This window comes from Octopus sinensis, linkage group LG9 (genome assembly GCF_006345805.1).
Source record: "Octopus sinensis linkage group LG9, ASM634580v1, whole genome shotgun sequence".
In the NCBI taxonomy this organism is placed as follows: Eukaryota; Metazoa; Mollusca; class Cephalopoda; order Octopoda; family Octopodidae; genus Octopus; species Octopus sinensis.
This window is the reverse complement of record NC_043005.1, coordinates 40,675,246-40,696,929: the sequence shown is the minus strand read 5'-3', so window position 1 is coordinate 40,696,929 and position 21,684 is coordinate 40,675,246. Positions and strand designations below refer to the sequence as shown.

The window sequence follows — 21,684 nt, the reverse complement described above, 5'->3', positions numbered from 1 at the left end:
AAGTAATCATTTAATGAACAGAAGGTAGTATTTTATCTATGATAATAACTGCAGCATTGACTCTTAACTGAAACCACTGCATTTATAAAACAAATGCATTTGAGAAAGGTATGAATGTCAATTTTATAAACCTCCTTTCCTAAATATCTAGGAAAAACCATGTCAAAACTGACCTAATCTATGCTGGTTGTCACGTAAAAAGCACTCAGTCCACTCTGTGGGGTGGTTGATGTTAGGAAGGGCATCCAGCTGTAAAAACCATGCCAAAGCAGATACAATAGTCTGGTGTAGTCATCTACCTGGCCAGCTTCTGTCAGACCATCCAACCCATGCCAGGATGGAAGGCAGACATTAAACAGCGATGAAGATGACTTCTCTTGCTTGCTTGTTGCCTAGGGCCACCCACTGAATCCATTGATGACCAAGTTTTCTTTGATTTGTGGATCTTTTGATGACTATATTTTGGTTATAGAACCTTCTTTGCCATCATGACATCTCCATGTTGAAGGGCTAAGTATAATTCTCTATGTTCTTTATTTTCTTGTGGTAGTGCCGAGTGTGTTTCTCCTCTATATCTTTTCCAAGTTATACCATTAAATTTAATGGTAGGTATCAATGCCTTCCAGTTTTGAAGAACTGGTCTTTAAAACCCTTTGGTTTATCATTGACCATAATAAAGATGACCAGCAAAGATCCTACTGGGGTGTGCAGGGAGGCTTTAGTCAGACCTGTACACCAAATGTCCAAGCCATCTTAGCTGACGATCCATTTGAATTGCAGAGAATAATTAATTAGTGCAGTCATTAATACATTGATGCTCACTATTCTCTCTCTCTCTCTCACACACACACGCACGCACACACACAAAAGCCAATATTAGACCTTCTACTTGGTCACTTGACAGGGGAGCCAAAATTTTCTGAAACTCATGTCCTTGGAAAAGACATATCAGAGGTTATTGTCTGAAAACAGGAGTGTCATGGCTGGAATGCTTTTGATTATAAAACTACTGCACCAAGACTGACCTGGGATTAAACAAAAACATGTTTATAATAGAAACTATCAGCTATCAACTGTGGCGAAATTTTACTACCCTCAGTGATATGAATAGATATTGATTTCTTTTTGAGTAGTCCCAAAGCTCCAGATTTAAGGCGAGCAGTAAATCTGATCTGATCGTGATGTGCACATTAAATTGAGTGGACATGGTCACAGCTTGAGATTGAAACAAGTAACAGCACTCCTCTATATGGAACCTTATGTCTTTTATATCACCATACAAATGATTATCAAAAACTACTTAATGAAGGCTAAGAACTATAGGAATGTCATTTATGAAATTAACTCCAGTGAGTTTCTTCTGCAGCATAAAACAACTATATAAATGGTGTGAATATATTTGGCATTTTCACTGACATTTTCAGTCTAAGGTAGCCAATCCTATTTCCTGCCTCTATGTAGCTGGGGGAAATAACTCCATTATTCCTTATTCCTTCTTAATCAGTTTAAAAATTAGCAAGTGATAGCCTATTTCTTATAGGCTGACATGAATCAATTCTAGAGGGTCTTCATGGAATATCACAAGGCAGTGCAAAGAGAAATTCACATCATCCAGTGTTAAAGAGAGAAATAGTATGAAGAGTTTGTACTGTATCCTATCTATATATATCTGTCTACAGTAGATTTTCTCCCTGACAAAATACAGTGAATTACTGGTTCAAATATGCTTCTTGCATATCTGAACTGGTAACAAGTTTGTATTTATACACATCACTGCTTAGCACTGTCACCCTGTATGTGTATATATATATGTATGTGTGTGTGTGTGCATGTATGTATAGGACATTCATTGCAATTATTGGTCTAAGCAATTAAAAAGGGGAGATTTACATCTAATCTTAAGCTTATAATTAATTACACTAGAAGTTGAAATTTCAGATATAAATTTTTGTGCATGAAAAACTTAGTGTACTAATTAGAGAGCTGAAGAAAGATATCTTCAAAGACATCATGATCCCCACCTGATATGGCTATGGAATTTTAAAAAGATGTGCTTACTGGTTGAAGAATTTGAGTTCATATTGTTTAGGGTACATGAGACAGAAGCATATCAAGGAATGTCAAAGAGTGTGGATCTTAGTTTAGATATTCCAGAACAGAATGGCATGTAGACTAAGACAAATGTATTACAGACATCAGTAGGGAACATCAGCCTTTAAATCAGATTTGTTTTTTCATTGATATTGATGTCTTCTTGTTGACTTTATCCATGTTGCTGATAGCCACACTCTGTCCTCGTTTGCTCAGGTCATTCCTTATCAAGCAGACATATGGGTCAAAGGTATTCCAGCCATTATTATCTTGTCTTAATTTCAGATGCAGTATATTTTCCTCAACATTTTACATCTGCATTTCCCATACTAGTATGATTTGAACAGTTTTCTCAACCATCATTTTATGGTTTGGGGATTCTTACAGTATGCTAGTAAGCCCATTCCAAAACTAGAATAAACATGGTAAATTTTAGGCATAGTGTATTGAAGATATTATCTTATGTATCCATAATTTTATTTATTTATTTATTTGTGTGTATTAATGGTAGTATAGCAGTTTAGGCAACTATGTATAGGCTCCCCTGGGGTTAGTGTCACTGCTATAATAAATATGGCTTGCACTGCTAACTGGTCCAAATATTTATCACCTTAGGCATTGGAATGCAAGCCATCTTCATATTTAATATACTCTGGCAGTAGGTGGTAGCTGTTTGAGCTATGTAGTCAAATGGAGGAACCAGTTAAGCTTTCAAGTAACATTGCAGTGCAATGCAAATAAGCAATACAAAAACATGTATAAATGTATAGAAATGTTTCTCTCATGCTTCTATAAGGAGATAAATATAGTATAATATAACTTCTATGCACATTTTTAGTTCTGACTTTTAGAAATTAGTTTCATTGCTTCTTTCTCTCCCTCTTGTATCTTTTCTTTTCTCCGTATAGACTACCTATGTGACAACACAAACACGTGTGCATGTAAAGTGAATTCCAAAATTTTGATAATGACAATTGTCTAACCAATTAGGTAAACACTGTCGAGGTGATGTTTAAAATTTAAAAGCAAGAGAGATGACGCCAATCAGATTAGTTGGTTGAACATTTTTTTACACATCAGGTCATCCCATAAGTTCTGTCCAAATTTTAAATAAAGAAAACAAGTGATCAAATGTTATATTTAATTGAAATTTAATCATCAATGTACTTTGTCTGATTATCTATGACTTCCTTCCATCTATTTACAAGGTTTTTAATCCCATCAATATAAAACTCTTTTGGTTTCAAAGCAAAGAACTCTGAAATGTCAGTTTCCACCTCCTCCTGGCTTGCTAAAGTTATGTCCCCCAAGTGATTCTGCAAACTACGAAACAAATGGTAGTCTAAAGCAGCAAGGTTGGGAGAATAAGGTGGATGAGGAATTTTTTCCTAACCAAGCTCTTTGATCTTCTGTGATGTGATCTTTGCAGTGTGGGGTCACGCATTGTCCTGATGAAACATCATTCCTTTTCAATTCACTAAAGTGGGGTTTTTTCTCTTCAAAGCTTGGTTCAAATGCTCTAATTGTTGACAGTAGACTTGAGCATTGATTGTTGCATTAGGTGGTAACAATTCAAAGTGAATTACTCCTTCGCAATCCAACCAGATAGAGAAAAGAACCTTTCTTTCCATGAAGTTCCCTTCTTGGTTGTGGTTGAGCTTTTTACCTTTTACCAAGACACTGTTTACAACGTTTAACATTCCACTAGAAGATCCAGTTTTTGTCACCAGTCACGAGAATGGAGAGATCAGATGTCAACTCGGGATTTGTGGTTGCTTTTGGACAATTCATGAGGCACCCATTTTCCAAGTTTAGGAACTTTTCCAAGTTGTTGAAGATGATGATGAACAGTTGTATGATTTGAACTAAGCTTTATTGCCAATTCTTCAACTGATAATGCAGGATTTTCTTCAAGTAATGCCTCAAGGAGTTTATCATCAAACTCAACTGGGTCTTCATCTTCAAGGCTGAAATCTCCACTTCTGAATTTTGCAAACCATCTTCTGCAAGTTCTTTCATTCAAGCATTCTTTCTCATAAACTGAGTGTATGTTTCGAGTCACTTCGGCTGCAGAGTTTATTTTTTTGTGCTCATGAAGCATTATGTGCCTCAAATGCTCTTTGGATACTTCCATGTTAGAAAGGGTTTTAATCAAAGAAATTTTAATTCTATTATTTTGTAAAACAATATTTAATTAGTTTAAATGTACACAAATGCATAAAAATAATATTTAATTCCATTAGACATTCTAAAATACTTTTAAATTTCATTCAATTTTAAAAAAGGTAAAATCAGACAGAACTTATGGGATGTTCTGATAGATAGACAAAGAAAAAATTGCTAATTTTCTTTTTACTTTTAAATTAACTGTGTACAGTAATCCCTCACCGTGTCACGGTTCACCTGTCACAGTTTATTATTTAAGCTTACGTCCATTCCTCTGTGGTATTTTGTATTTATTATAAAATAAATATATAGAACTTATAAAAATGATAAAAAAAAACGTACAGTACTGTTTCTACTTTGTGGGTTTTCACATATCACGGGTGGGTTTCAGAATGTAACACCTGCAATAGTCGAGGGATTACTGTATTATGACATGTTGAAAGCTTTTCTGTACTGGTAACATTGATGTGACTGGTACCTAGCTGCCAGGACATCTGGTCTATGTCTTCAGGAAAAATCTGGACAAAGTTGGAACCAGAGGTTCTGGTCTGAATGCCTGCAACAAAATAAACTCTGTGAATGGCATCCATGGTTCAGTGGTGTCTAAAGCTGGTAGAGCATTATGCCTAGTACATGTATACGTATATCGTATACCAAAATCTAGCAACAAAATCCTGGCATATCTGGACCCTATTACTTTACTGATGGGTGGGGGGACCTAATTAAATACTAAGAAGACTAAATATAATGTAGATTTATTTATTTCATTATCCTTCAACTCTATAATTGGTAAAGCCTTTAAAATCTTAAGAGAAGCACAATGGCTGTGAAGCTAAGAATTTCTTTGACACAATGTCATGAGTTAAACTTATTCAACAGTCATACTGTTAAACATGTGGAGTAAGTTACAATTACTCTGCTTATATGTGCCACAGCTCTCTCGCTTCATTGTTAATTAGTGAAATGATCATAATGGATTTGAATGTAATGAATGGTTATAGTGTTTATACTGGTACTATTTTACACTTCTCTTAATTTAGCACAGACATGTTACTGTGTTAGTTTCACTTTATGATTGATTATATTTAGGAAGAGTGTCTAGCTTTAAAAACAAAAGTTGGTGATGTTGGGCATTTTTTCAACAATGCACATATGTGTGTTGAGAATCGTTCTGCTGATGATAATATGGAAACCTCAGCACAAAATTACAAATAAAATTCAAGTCACTTTTCATGCCTGTGGGGTCTTCAATCTAACTCTTGTGTGGCCATATTTCTACCAGAATTACACTGCCTATGTTTCAATTAATTTGCTTAACTCCTCTAAATTATCTGTTTTGGAAATTACATGTAACATTTTCATTTGTTTGTATATTTGTATATCAAGCTGGTATTCAGAAGAAAATTGTGAGGGGAATGTTTTAATCTAAAAATGAACAGTTTAGTGACTTAGTATCACCAAATCTGCCAAGTATGTACCGAAAGGGTTAAGAATAAAGAATGTAGGTGTTAACCCCACAAACTTCTAACAAAAGGCCTATTCTGTTTGATTCACTTTCCAGTTATTGAAAAATAAAATTACACTGCAAGAATACCACTTTTTACTTTGCTGTTATGGGCTTAGTTAAAATTAGGGCATCTCCTATTATGTTGTTCCTTTATTTTTGGAAAGAGTGGTGGAGAGAGTATGTGAGTCAGCTCCATTGTGTTGCTGAAATTATGGTATCACTATTCAAAGGAAATTTTCCTGAAAATCATATGACTTGAAGTAGATGTGATAGATTTTGTGGTACAGCTTTTCTACTGGAATCCTACTAATGGTTGAAGACTTATTGGCAGAAGCTTTTGCAATGTGGACAAAGTGCTTAGTGGCATTTCTTTAGGAACTTTACATTTTTAATTCAAATTCTACCAAAATCAACTTTTCCTTTCAGCCTTTTGGGGTCAATAACATAAAGTTCCAGTCATGTACTGAAGTTGATTTAATCAACAAGATACCCCCCCCCCACAGAAGAATATTCAGACCATGTGCCTCTATTAGAAACAATTAAATTTCTTTCATTTTTTTATTTTCATTTTTGTTAAACAGGTAAACATCTTGGTAGAGTTGGATCCTGTCTTAGAGGTAACTGACAAAATAACAATAACATTGTTGTGGCATATTGTGAGGCTTACAGCTTATTATATCATATCCATAGCAACTTAGCTATTTGTATTTATAGATAATATTTATGCAATGCTGCTGTTTGAATAGAATATTTGAGAAGTTAATTTGAATATTTCAGAAAAGCAACTGCTTTCATTGTTTTCATTGTAATTGTCATTGTTTTCATCGTTGTTTGGTTCCAGGTCAACCTGAATGAACAAAGCTATGATCAAGGGTACTCTAGTCATGACTATCCTGTTTTATTCTAAAATATTAATATTGTATTTCTAAAGCTACATTATCCTCTGTGTCCTTGCCTTTTTATTCCAGTGGGGTGCTATTAAAGGGGCGGTTTGGCTGCTATTTCTTATTACTTTACTGCCTACAAGGGGCTACACACAGAGAAGACAAACAAGGACAGACAAACGGATTAAGTCGATTATATTGAACCCAGTGCGTAACTGGTACTTATTTAATCGACCCCGAGAGGATGACAGGCTAAGTTGACCTTGGCGGAATTTGAACTCGGAACGTAGCGGCAGACGAAACGCCGCTAAGCATTTTGCCTAACGTTTTGCTAACGTTTCTGCCAGCTTGTCGCTTTTGGCTCCTATTTCTTGTAGATCATATGACCAGGTAGAGGCTTCTTTGTTGGTTCTGCTTTTATAGCTGCTACTGTTAGACAGGTATGAGTGCAGGAACTTCTTGAGTTAGAATTGAGTGCAAATAACCTAAGTTAAAGACTATGTATTAGTAATGTTGCTTTTAAATTTACATCTAAGGATGCTTTGTCATTTCTCTGAGAAAAATGTTTTTACATGCTTCAACAGTCATTTGGATTGACTTAAAGAATAGGAATATTGTTGAGAGATGTTAGTCATGATAGACTGAATGCCTCTCTAGAGAAAGATGTATCAATCATGCAAAAATATATAGAAATAATTACCAGCTTTATGAGTACCTACAATATAGAAACAGTAGTTATTTTATCTTAACCTAAAATACTAAACCATGTTTACTCTTTAGCATTTAAACCATGTTTACCCTTTAGCATTTAAACTGGCCATATCCAGCCTAAATCTTATAGTTGCTTTATGTTCAAACCAGCCACACCCAAACTCTCACACCTACCTAACAATATCATTCTAAGACTAAACAAACACCTCGTCAAAATTTCAAAGCTATGAGATAATGCATGATTAATTCAAAACAATGTGAATGAATAAGCATTACATTTGACAGTAATTTGAATATTAAAGGGTTAAAGCATATGTACTTTGCTACTTGTTGAATGATTTCCAAGGTATTTGAAGAGACAGTCATGTGGAAAATTAGAAGGTGAAACAATTTATGCAAATTTGCATAAGTGAAGCATATGCTAGTATTTTCTTAAATATTTTTTTCTTTTTTTTTTTTAAGATCTAAAGTGTCAATTTCATCAAATTAGACGTGCTGTCTTTTTCTGTTGTTGTAAGAAGAAAAAAGTACATTTATCAACTCCTGTCACTTAACTGATGAATCTAGTATTCTCATTAGATTCCAAACTGTGTTGACTTACTGCAGAAAGTGAGCATGTTGCTATTACTGTTTATACATTTCTGAAAATGTTGTTGGTTTTACTGTTGTTCTTGTCTTCTGTGTTGTCTGATGATCTTATAAGTCACCTTAGACAGTTTTACTTGAACAAATACATTATAGAAGGGATCAGTGCATTGCTGACAGAGACCAAGATATGTGGCGCATTGCTGTATTTGGGAGACCAGCCCACCACAACAAAATTGAGATCCTAAACCCAAAGTGTCATTTAATGTGTTGGTGTGGGTGCTAGTGTCACTTAAAAAACACTGGTGATGGTGCCACAAAAAAAACAAAGCACCCATTACACTCTATAAAGTGGTTGGTGTTAGGAAAGGCATCCAGCCATAGAAACCAAACCAAAACAGACTATGGAACCTGATGCAGTCCCTGGCCATACCAGTTCCTGTCAAGCTGTCCAACCCATGCCAGCATAGAAAACGGACATTAAATGATGATGATGAACTCTTTAGCATTCAGATTATTCAATCAAATGTGTTTATTCACATTGTTTTGAATTAATCATACATTATCTTTTTGGGTTGAGATTTTTATTAGGTAACTGCTAATTTTTAGAATGATATTGTAGGGTTGGTGTGAGGAGCCAGATTGGGCCAGTTTGAACATAAAACTGGGATATAATATTATGGCTGGTTTAAATGCTATAGGTTTGAGTCTCTTCTTGAATAGCCTTCCTATGCTGTACTTCATTGTTTAGAGCAGGTATGGGCAACCCTTTTTCACATGAGACATTGTTTATTATCAGTCATACCTTACTACTAAAATTCAAGGTAATTTTTTGTTAGTGTACCTTTCAGAAAGACTCAAGGGCTGCAGTTTGTCCATGACTGGTCAAGAACAACAATATATTCTCTATTCAGTTGCTGATTATATAACTTTTGATCTTGAGTTATGTTATAAGTATGACAAATGTTCTTCTTTTGTGATGGCTGCAGTAGGAATGGTCTCGTAGTATTGTTACTCTCAAAAATATTGGTGCAGTTGGTAGAGATCTGGATATATTTTGAAGTAATCAATGTTCTGACTTAACATTTTCTGCTTCTGTCTATTATATAACAAAAAAATACTAATAATAATCAGTGGTTCTTGTTTTTGAACAGCTCTATCTCAGTCCATGATCAGACTTATGGACAAAGGCATTCCAATTGTAATTATTTTGTTATTTTAATGTCCTTCTCTAATTTAGTAATGAGTGATGATTTGAGGGAGATTTGGCTGCTATTTCAAGCAGGTTAAGCAACTATTGGCTCAATATACAGTGATTGATTCATTCATAGCCAGTAAAGAGCAAGAAGAATGAAAAAAAGTCAGTTTTGGCACTAATCTAGCTACTCTGGAGCAATTAGTTTAGTTATTTTACTCTTTACACTCAATTTTCCATCTGCTTTAGTAGAATGGTAATGGAGAGGTATTTCTTCTGGATCAGTCTTTCTCCTAGCTTTGTAGATTTCTCCCATTAACATATATAAAATGATGATGATGATGATTGTAATGCTGATGATAGTCTCACACTTAGACAAGCAGCCATTTTTTTGTTGTTTGTTGTTTTTTATTTTAGAAAGTAGAATATAAAATGTATGATTCACTCATTATAGAAATGAGAGGATTTTTTTTTTACCCCATTAGTTTTTATGTGAAGTATGTATTTATTCTGACTGACTTTTTAGCAGAACGTTTTAAAAAAAGATGTTTTGCATTTTTAATTTATACCTTATATGTGTGTGTGTGTGTGTGTGTGTGCTGACATGACTATGTAGTAAAATGTTTGCTTCCCTATGACAATTTAGTCCCAGTGTATGGTACCTCAGGCAAGTGTCTTCTATTGCAACCCTAGACTGACAAAAAGCTTGTGAGTAGATTTGGTAGATAGAAACTGAAAGAAGCCTGTTGTGTGTGTGTGTGTTACTGTCTTCTAGCCTTGACATCACATAATATTTGTAAATGAGTGTCAACATAATGCAACCAGTGTCCTTTGTTTCCAGTATTCTGTGAAAATATATCTATCTGGTCAGGAGAAATATTACCTTACTTGGTAACTGGTTGGAAGGATGTTTGGCCGTAAAACAAAAAATCCACCTCAACAAATTCTGTCCAACCTATGCATGCATGGAAAAGTGGATGACAAAATTTTGACCCCCCCCCCCATCCAAAATGGAGACAATAACCAACACTTCCATGTAGCACACTTGGACAATTGCAAAGATCTCTTGCCATGAAACCATCAATAGCCTTGTTAACCCACAAATGAAGAATATTTATCCAACAATGCAGTGTTAAGCACTCATTCTCACTGTCCAATGTTAGCATGTATATATTTATGTGTGTGTATAAAAAGCCTTTAGAATTTTTTGCTTGTTACTTAACATTCAATTTTCCATATTTAAAAGATTAGTGGGGTATTTTTAAGCTTTATTTTAACGTGGATATTAATGAAAGAACTAAGTAGGGCATTATATTTCAATCTACTAAAGCTATAAAATAAAAATGGTCCCTATTTTACTGCTAGGGTAATGTCACATTGCCTGTCATAAGCCAACACCAGTGATTTGAACTCGTATTACAGCTATTTTCCTGAATGTATTCTGGAACATTCCTCATATTTAATGATAGCCATATGACCTTCATGATTTTAAAAACTTTTACTTTGCACTGAAGGCATTGCTATTTTTTGGCTGTTGTATTTTTATTGTTTATAAAATGTGTGTGTGCGCGCGCGCGTGCACATGTTTTTTTTTGTTTTTGTTTTTTGTGTGCGTGATAATTAAAACAATTTAGAAATGAGTATTAATTGTCTTAGTTGTATATGTGAGAAGTCATCCTCATTAAAACTGTCCTGAATTCTACTATGAATTCAGACATTGAACAATAATTTTCATAATTTGTCTTTCCTTTTGGGATGATTTTATAAATTACTTTACAAGAGCATCAAAGATTTAGTTGCTAATATTAAGTTAAGAGTATGATTATGAGTTAAGAGTATGGTTTTTAGACAACTAGTCGAGAGGTTGGTGGTTCAAATCTCATCTCTGGTCAAGATATTTAACTCTCAAAATGGACCATTCCACCAATATTAACCTTTTAGTTTTCAAACCAGCCAGATGCAGCCTCTCACAACTACCTTACAATGTCCTTCTAAAAATAAGCAATCACATCATGAAAATCTCAACTGCAAGATAATGCATGATTAATTTAAAACAATGTGAATAATGCTAAAGGGTTATAGTAATTTATTGCAGTATAGGAACGACTAGCCATTCAAGTCATCATCATTATTACCGTGATCATCATCATCATTATTTTACATTCATGAGTTGGATGAGTCTTCTCCAACATTAGCATCTTGCCACTTGTTACAATCTTTTGTCAACTTCTTTTTGAGATTCAGCTTCTTCTTATATCTTCTGCTGCAATTTCCTTCACTTTGGTTGTTTATTTTCATCTGTCATCCTCCATGTGATTCACTGCCCATATCAGCAGACTCTCCTTTCTTGCATCCTCTTAGATGCAGTTTTTTCTCTCAATCCATTTGTGCTCTGTTCTCCACACATATTAACATTGTACTTGCAGTACAGCACACTCACACATTTTCTGCATTCAGTACCCATGATTGCTACCATGCAGCACTGTGCATTATGCACAATCAACAAAGAAGCTGCTCTTCACTCATGAAGAGAACGCCTATGTTGCAACAGTGGAAATTGCTTCCTGAACATCTCTTTCTCATTCTTACTCTGGCTACTATGATTTTGAGTTTTTTAAAGAATTCTTTTCTGGAATGCACTTAGTACTAATTATGCTAGTGTGTCATCTGCTACAAATGAAGTTCCTCTTTTCTTGCTTCTTGTGATTTTGTTGCACCTCTTGTGCATAGTTTAGACTGGGTGCACCATATAGAATTCTTACCATGGGTTGCCTTCACTACAGCTGTGAAGCATCATTTTTCCATGACATAAAAGGAAGAAGTATTACTGTGTTAGGTAAGCCTTGTAATCTGATTGATGATTAAAATTTTGTATGTCATAGATAATTGGTATTAATGAGGTTGTCACCATGGTAATGGGTAGGTCAGCTATTTGAGAATTGAGACGGCCTTCATAACACTGGGTAAGGATGGCATACTGGGGAATTGATAGTCTTCGTGTAGTTGATAACTACCAAGGTATTAAGATAAACTAATGGTAGTTAGGCATTCTTGTCTGGATTAAGACAGAGAAAGGAGGATAGGGATCTGCTCGTAAACTGCAGATATGTATTTAAATTTCTCCTCTAGTTTTATTGTCATCATTTTAACATCAACTTTCCCATGCTTGCATAGGATTGGATAGTTTGTAGTGCTAGATTTTTAACACCCCAGTTCCCTTCCTATTGTTGACCTTCACCTGTTTCCAAGCAAAGTAATATTTCCCAGTCAGACATATTTTCATGGAAAGTTGGAAATAAGCAACACTATGTATGTCAGTGACATTTATTTACAACTATCACACGATGTCAAGACAAGGAAATGCAAAACACACAAACAATGAGCTTCTTTCAGTTTATGTCTATTAAATCCACTCACAAGGCTTTAGTTGGCTCTGAGCTATAGTAGGAAACACTTTCCCTAGGGGCCATGCATTGGAAATTGACCTGAAACAATATGGTTGTGAAGTTGACTCCTTAAAACACACATCCAACTGGGTTAAAGAACTAGGTCAGGGGAAATACTTTTCATCTTCTGTTCATACTATATTTTATATCTTTTATAAGTGTTGCTAAGATGAATCTAGCAAGGCTGGATGCTAATTGTTACTATTAACCATTCAATTATGGAATGAGTTTTCAGTTTATTGTGTAACAGGCTAAGATAGGCAAGGTATTAACGATTGAAATTATTACCATTCGGTCAATAATCCAGCTATTATTTATTCATCTGCATATTATTTCTTTTCCTGGACCTATTTCCCTTAACCACAAAGGAATAGGAATACCAAATTTTTACAAAGTGCTTTTATGTAGTATGAAATGGAATTGTATAATTCTCTTATCAAGTATTAAACTACCTCTTTTCACACATCATCAACTGTTTAAATTAGTGTCTGTATACTAATTCAAATCTCACCATTGGTGCAAGATTTAAGTGTCATTTTGCATTTTAATTGCTGCTAAATGGTTAATCTGATGAACTGTATTATCTTATTTATTGGGCAAAAGAAATAAAATGTACTGGTTGACCTTGATGAATTTAGATAATAATCTAATTCCAGAGATGTTATTGTTGTTTAGCTACATGTCTCCTCTGATTGAGCAATCAAAGACAATCCAACCATGATCATCTCTTTTAAGATAGCAGTGTATCATATGATGGATGTTTGGTTGCTATTTCTGGGTTGAGCAATTATGTAGAGACTCCCTTGTTAGCTTGTGTGGTTATGCGGTGAGGGTGTATACATGTCTGCAGATGTGGTAAAAGAAAGAAGCAATATAGGCATAGATTTACATATATTTCATTTTAATTTGTCCCTTATAATCCAGCTTGTGTTATTTACTGGATAGGACAGTCTGCAATGTAAGGTTATCAGCAGGGGTGGGGGAGTTTAATTCTAATTTATTTCTAGCCAATTGTATGGTGAAAACCATTGATCTGACTTTGCACAAGATTCTGTCATTCTAAATTTGTAACAGTTCCTATATAATATTAACTAGTTAATTCTTTTCCTGAATTACAAAAGTGCATAGCCCAGGTCAGGCAGACTGCTACTTGGTCAGATTCCCTTACTGGTTTCCAAGCAAGATAATATTTCTCATGGTCAGACATGTTTTTTACAGGAGATAGGGAATAAACAATATTACTCGTATAATGGTGGTGCTTTTTTTACAACCATCACGCTATCATGACAAGGGAACACACATGCAATGGACTGCCTGCAGTTTTTGTCTATTAAATCCACTCACAAGACTTTGGTCATCCTGGAGCTTTAACCAAGTGGTGTGCAGTGGGACAGAACCCCAAACCACATGGTTGGAAATCAAGCTTCTTAACCAAACCAGCCACAACTATGCTTATAAGCAGATGCAAAGTGAGTCACTTGAACCACATGCTGATCTATTGTAGCTGGTTTGAACTTGGTACTGAGTGAGATATATATATATAAGAGAGAAAAGTCTTTTTCCTGGGGCTAAAAAAGGTAGTAATATCATTCTAATCAGGACTGCCACTTTACGTTGGCAAATAGACTTCACTCTGTTGTACTGTTACTACTTATTTCTCACTCAGTGATTTAAAACTTATTGTTTTTCTCCTTATATATATATATATTTATTGTGTGTTGGTGTAGCTGAAAGCAATCTATATATATATAACTTGGCAAGTGCTATAACCTGTAATTCATTCACATTGCTTAATGTGTTTTGAAAATTTTATTGTGGTCTCCTTCCTCTTCACATTACCTGCTCAGTGATGTGTTTTTGACTCTAGGTAATTTATTTTTGCCTTTTTTTTCAATTTTGAAGTCTTCAAGATGATGACAATCCAGCTTCATCCAGAACCCTTGTTGACATCATTTTTATTGTTTGTTGCTTTTTGTCAGTAAGTGACCTTTGCAGTAACATGTCATGTTCGCATTGGTACATGCAAAGCACTGGTGATGATGCCATGTAAAAAGCTCTGTAATGGTGTCGCGTAAAAAGCACTATATACTTGATAACTAAACTTTAACTGGTCAGCAAAATTTATTCCATTTATAATTCTCAATTTTATTGTTTCATGACACAATTATGTATCTAATGTACTGCAACACCTCATTTCTAGCCCATCCCTGCCAAATTCCATGGTACCTCATTTCTAGCCCATCCCTGCCAAATTCCATGGCACCTCATTTGTAGCCAGCCCATCCCTGCCAAATTCCATAGTGCTTCATTTCTATTGCAATGAAAGTATATGCAAAATAAAAAAAATTGTTGATCTTTTTCTGCAATTAACTTATATTTATACAGTTATGACTGTTGAGCATGATAAATTTAAACAAATTGAGATAGGAAAAAAATTCTTGCTAGTATTTTTGCCAAATTCTGTCAATCTTAGGTTGGATGTTTTAGCAAACACACCCATGTCATCTTGGATACCAATTTTTGCTTTCTTTTTGTTTGTATAATTTCTTCAGGTTGAGGCACTGTGTTCTCAGAGCATTGGAGCAAAATAGCTATTGCTCTCTCTGGAAACTGGGCATTTGCTTTTTATTGAATTCCAGAAGCTAAAGAGGATATTTTTAAACTTCATCTTGTTCTTGAAATGTGAAATCTTTCATTCATATGGTTACTATGAAAGGATTTCTCCTTAAGTCATACCACTTGATGTCCAGTCTGTAAAGTAACATGTTAATGCAGACAAAAGACTTAGCAAATGAGACTCTATACACTTGAGTATAGCATGTTTAGGGTTTTTAATTAATTTTCAAATCATGAAGCTGCATTGTAATTCTATCTCAGAGAACAACAGTTTTGTTAGTTGGAAGTCAATACATTCTCCATTAGTTTTAGCATCTTTGTTTTAGACTGGATCCATGCTGGGGCACTGCCTTGAAGTGTTTTGCCAACCAGATCAACCATAGTACTTATTTTTCATGCTTGGTCCTTATTCTTTTGGCCTCTTTTTCCCAAACCATTAAGTTAGGGGAATGTAAAGAAATCAACACCAGTTGTCAGTTGTGGTGAGGAACAAATACACACACACATATACATATTTGTCAGGCTTCTTTTAATATCCATTTATCATCCACCCATAAGGATTTGGCCGATCTAGGCTATAGTACAAGACTTGTTCGAAGCACCATGCAGTAGGATTGAACCCAAAACCATGTGTTTCAGAAACCATCTTCTTGCCACACAGTCATACCTGCACCTTTATCCTGAACTCTAGCTGACTTCCTTTTCATTGCTTTTTGTCAATTTGTGATATTTACTGCAACATATCAGTATATACACATATTAATGCTAACTTTATGTGCTCAAATATATTAGCAATATAAGCCAGTCTGCACTCGAAAAGTCATCCATGAATGGGATAGAATATTTTTCTTTCATTTTCACTGATAAGAAAGAGTGTAATTTCTTTTTTAAATTGATGTACACGTGACAGTTTTACTTCTGAATAACCATATTTCATTAAAGTGATAAGAGATTTAGAGTAAGCATTCATACTCAAACAGCTGTGTAAAGATATGACTTTTTTTGAGGACCATGGAGCATCAATAACAGCTGGCAGTTTATCCTTCAAGGCATTGGTCATTAAGAAACAGTTGTAATTATGTATAGGTTAATGTTTCTTGCTGGTGTTACAAAACCTTTGAGAATACCAGTCATGGCTGGAGTAACATCAGTGCAAATTCCAACACAGATTTTCCCAGACATTTTGTTGAATGTGAAATATGGACATCTTGTTTCAAAAATACCAATAACTGTTACAGTTATTTTAACTTGCTTAAGGAAGCTGGCTGTATCATTCTGAGCAAACAAAACAAATCCCATCAAGTAACATTTCCCAGTTATGCCTGTCATTTCATCAATTTTCAAGGACATATAAATACTATCTTCTACAGCTGCTAACATTCTTAACAACGTTCTTATATACTGTCATTTGAGAGTGGTCATCATTATTGCCATTAACATCGTAATTTAATGTCCGTTTTTCATGCTGGCGTGGGTTGGGCAGTTTGACAGGAGCTGACAAGCCAGAGTTGAACCAGGCTCAACAGTTGTCTGTTTTGGCATGGTTTCTGCAGCTAGATGCCCTTTCTGGTACCAACCACTTTACAGTGTGTTCTGAGTGTTCCTTTACAAAGCACTAACCTCATTCCCAAACATAATTCACACCTGTCTTTACAAAGAGGTCTGATCAACCGTCTCCAATATTGTGCAGCCATCATTTTCTTGGTAATCTATTCTGAAGCAACAAATCTAGAAACTAGAGGCCTTTGACTTTTCGTAGAGGATGTAGAGCCTTGCTTTTAAGATTTGTGGGAAGCATGATTTCCTACCAAATGAATGTTGACTTGTAAAATGGAACTATAATTTTCTTAGCATCATTTGTTTCATGCTTAATTTTTCCAAGAAATGAGACAGTGAAAAGGTGGGTTTTTTTTTTATTCAGACCAGTTGAAAATGAATAACAGATAACATTCACTTACCCTTCACATATTTCAAGCACTTGGAACTAGTTGGCCTGGTTGACACTGCATCATCATTCTTATTCACTAAATCACAAGAATCATTTACTAATGTATACAGAGTGTAAACTTTCCATCACTTTATTTTCTGTTCATTTTGACTGAACTTCTATTTCAAATGCAAACAAACACTTCAGCTAAATATTAAATTGACTACTTCAAAATATCAGATGAACTGCACAGAAATTATAAGCTCAAGGTAGCTTCAATACCTTTAATCAGGAGTTAAAGATTTAACTTTAAAAAACAAATGGATTTATAACTTATCAGTTCCATCTTATCATTCTCCTTATCATGGAGGAAATGTTTGCACCACCTCTATTTTGTTCCAGAGCGACTACAGCTTTTGTCTGTGATGTTTTCTTGCTCATCTTTGGTTGTATTTATAGATAAGATAATTAAATTCCTTTTATTTCTCTGAATTTTTTTTCTCTTTCAGTTTATCAATTTATTTTACATGTATGTTCCTCATTCGTACAAATCTGGAAGTAAAAAAAAAACTATTTCAGTAAACATGATAAACTAAATAAAATTAAGGTTCCATCAAGGCCATTACAATTCTGTCTTTGAGGTTTGCTTTAGAAACATGAGCAATTCTTTTCTTTTGGCTTAAACCTGCATGTTGTTTAATGTACCACTGTATAGATTGGCACAAACCCAAACTTATTTACCTTTCTTCATGTGTTTAAATTTCCAATATTATCGATTGTATAGTTTATCAAAAGCCTCTTGTTGCTAGATTTGTTGCTTCAGAATAGATTACCAAACATGACGGCTGCACAATATTGGAGACAGTTGATCAGACCTCTTTGTAAAGAGAGATGTGAATTATGTTTGGGAATGAGATATCAAGTTAAAAAGATACCCCATGTTAGTGCCTTGTAAAAAGAAAAAACTCTCAGAAAACACTATAAAGTGGTTGGCATCAGGAAGGGCATCCAGCTGTAGAAGCCATGCCAAAACAGACAACTGGAGCCTGGTGCAACTCTGGCTTGTTAGCTCCTGTCAAACTGCCCAACCAACACTAGCATAAAAAACAGACTCAGCATTTTAAAAATTATTTTGCAATATATCCACATGAGACAGCCTGTAAGTTTATCATAGCAGAGAATGTTCTTCAGAAGATTAGCTGTTTTATCAGCAAGATGAAAGCAAGACTTTTTTTTTTAATGTTTTTGAGAAAATATTTTATCCAAGTTAGGTACTTAGTAAATGTATTCATGGTCCTGTGTAAATAATTTGCTGGATTTATTCCTAACATGATCTGACATTCTGGAAAGACTCATTTCATCAGTGGTTTCATGCCATTTTCTATTGAGGTGATGTTCCATATGTTTTTTGGCAGATGTATTTATCACTTCAGATATAATTCTGTATAAATATTCAAGAGGAAAAAAAAAATCTATTTCTGTCTTATCTCAATGTGTGGGTTGGCATTGGTCCTGAAAACTTAGTTATTTACAACACAGCATCACTCATTCTATTTGTTTATATAAATTTTTTCAATTTCAGTTTAATTTTCTCTGCTGTTAAAGTCAGAAACAATAATGCTTATGTCATCTACAGTAAAATTGAAATATTTCTACCACTTTTTTCAGTCAGTATCTTGAGAGTTGAACTTTCAAATTTATCTTTTGAATGAGTTGGTGTCATAGTGTGTATAAAGTTTGAGAACAATGTGCAGAAAATACCATTGGACTTTTCTGATTTTGAGTTTCCTTAAACTTTCTTCAGATTATATATTCCAAAGTCATGTTTTCTTTTTGCAGAAGGAACATCAGTAGACCTTTATAGGGGTCTTTGATGTTACTGTAGTTAACTCTGCTCAAGAAGTCTTATGATATAAGGATGAGTGAAAATATTTCAAAGATTCTATAATGGCTAAGTGATTTGATTCATTGATCTAAAAGTCTGGAGTTCATATACTACCTCTAATATAGATTTATTGTTATTACTGTGAGTAATATAAAGTTATTGTCAGTACCTGGCTTGCTTCTAAAAGCCTAGCTAAAATAAATCTCTGTGAATCCAAAGCAGTGAAGCTAATATTTGCAAAGAGGTAACTAAGTATAAATTCTGAAAATAAGTTCATCCAACTGGCAATGTTTACAAAATATGTAAATATACCTATTCATGCAACCCTTGCTGTTCTAAAACAGTAGATGTAATAATATTTTTTAGATAAAAAATAGTTGGCTTTTTCCTTTTTCTTTTAATTTATTTTATTGCTGTATCTACAAGTACAATTCTTTTAGTACATTTTGTGACACTGATGTATTGGTTGAAGTGTAGAAGGTGGCTAGAACTAAGTTTATTTTGTATTATATGTGTGATTTTCACTCTTCCATAACTTTTTATAAAGACAAACTGGAAAAGAAAATATGATATTATAAAAACTGTATTGAATGGGTCACAAACATAAATAATATGATTCCATAGAAGTATGATTTTCATTTATATCAATCACGTGCACTTCCACAGAAGCTTTGCACAAAAAAGTCTTAATTTTACTCTTCTAATATTGCAACACAAATGTACATGTTCATTTATAGCATCCATTATACATTGTTGCTTGTCATTGTGAACCAGTGGAAGGGGTTAGCATGTGTATAACATGGTGTACAATTTTAATAGTTGCCCACCCAACCATCATCACACACACTTCCACTCTTTCTCTATGTATCTTCTACCTTGAGGGCATATTCTGCTACCTCATGTCCATCTTATCTTTATTTCCTGCTGGAGTGAACATGTACCTTCTGTAGAGCAAGACTCCTACTCCTGACCCTTTTTCCTATTTTAGTCTCTCTACACCTGGCACAATGCCTCCACTCTCAATACTGCACCCCAACTCTGTGAAGAAGTCTTGTCTTGCATGTCACTTGATGACCCCAACTAATGCTGGTGCCATGAAAAAAGAACCCAGTACACTCTGTAAAGTGGTTGGCATTAAGAATGATGGTCAGTCAAAGTGTCTTTGGTTGTATCATGTGAAGGGCTCTCTATTGTGTTAGTTCCCAAGATATTTTGCTAGCTTAGTCAAGCTAGCTTCAAATAGATACTTTGGATAACAGATTACGACATAGCTCATGAATGTTTAACCCTTTCGTTACCAACCTGGCTGAATTCGGCTCTGGGTAAAAATGTCTTGTTTTCATAAGTTTTGAATTAAAATCTTCCACCAAACCTTAGTTACAATTTATGTTCCTAACATTAGCTGAATGATAACTAAGTTATTTTACTAAATTCTTTGTTATATTTAAAGTAATTGAGCATCTCAAAATAAATACAGTAATGAAAGGGTTAAATAGCAGTGTGGTGTTCAAATACTGCCAAGAGTTTAGCTCAAAGAGGGATGATCTTGACCAGATTTCTATTTGACAGACATACAGTATAAGATGATATATAATGGTGACTTAAAAAGATTTATTGGGAGAATAATTTACATTTATGTATAATTTTGACTCTGTGATCCTACAAAACTGATGTAATGAAGGGATGAACTTACTCTCAATTTGGTGAATTAGCTGGAATGCTTGCAACAGAGTGAACACTACTAAAGGCACTCGAAAGGTAACTGGTGGTGTTAAACTAGCTGATAGATTTAGTGTACGTTAACTGTATTACCTAGACATGCTAGCAGCTGAGGACTTAGAAATACTAAAACTTCATAAATTACTATTTTGTATATTTCTTCCTCTGTTGTTTAGTCTTTTACTGTAAATCAATTCTATAATCGTTGACCATGTATGTTTATTAGGCTTTGTTAAATCAGCAGCTGGGAGGTGAAGAGATATGCAGACCTAATGGTGTTAATGGGAGGAGTAGTTTTCAGGTGAAATCAAGATCAATATACTGTTTTAACCTCTTGCTACAGACCATTCTTTGTTATTGAAATCTTTTAATTTAATGTCTGGTTCGGCTTTTGGAGTAGAATACTTGTAAATGTTTTCCAAAGTAAATTAATATTGGTAATTGTATAAAGAACAATGTTGACAATATACAGAGATCTACTTAATTTCAAAAGGAAAACCTGGCAAAGTTAGTATAAACAATTAAAGGGTTGGAATGGTATTATTAATTCTTTGAATAAATAATAAAGTTCCAAGATTTTTCTTTCTTAAGTCAACCACATTCTGATAATACATTGTCATCTGAGACCAGATTCAAACACAGCCATGTCCAGTTGATCTACTCTATTTTTATCATCCTTCATTCTTTAACCCTTTAGCTTTCAGATTTTTCTGTCAAATGTAATGCTTGTTTACTCACATTGATTTGAATTACTCATGCATTACCTTGTCTCTTTGAGATTTCAGTGATGTGATTGTTTATTTTCAGAATAACATTGTAGGGCAAGTGTGAGAGGCTGGATATGACCTGTTTGAAGATAAAACAGGAAGATTATTTTGACCAAATATGGCCAGTTTAAATGCTAAAGGGTTAAAATTGTCTATATTAAAACCATCCACCAAATTTCTTGTAA

At 34.4% G+C, this 21,684-nt stretch overlaps 1 protein-coding gene across 10 annotated transcripts in view; it reads left to right on the top strand.

Annotated features, from left to right (window-relative positions):
- LOC115215510 (WD repeat-containing protein 47) overlaps window positions 1–21,684 on the top strand; it is a 100,179-nt gene that overhangs the window by 28,517 nt on the left and 49,978 nt on the right. For 6 of the 10 annotated variants that reach the window (XM_036505922.1, XM_029784678.2, XM_036505926.1 and 3 more), the window contains exon 2: window positions 6,346–6,381. The exons of the other annotated variants lie outside the window; for them this stretch is intronic. In XM_036505922.1, the coding sequence (XP_036361815.1) occupies window positions 6,346–6,381 (36 nt within the window). The remainder of the gene's footprint in view (window positions 1–6,345; window positions 6,382–21,684) is intronic. 10 annotated transcript variants of the gene reach the window in all.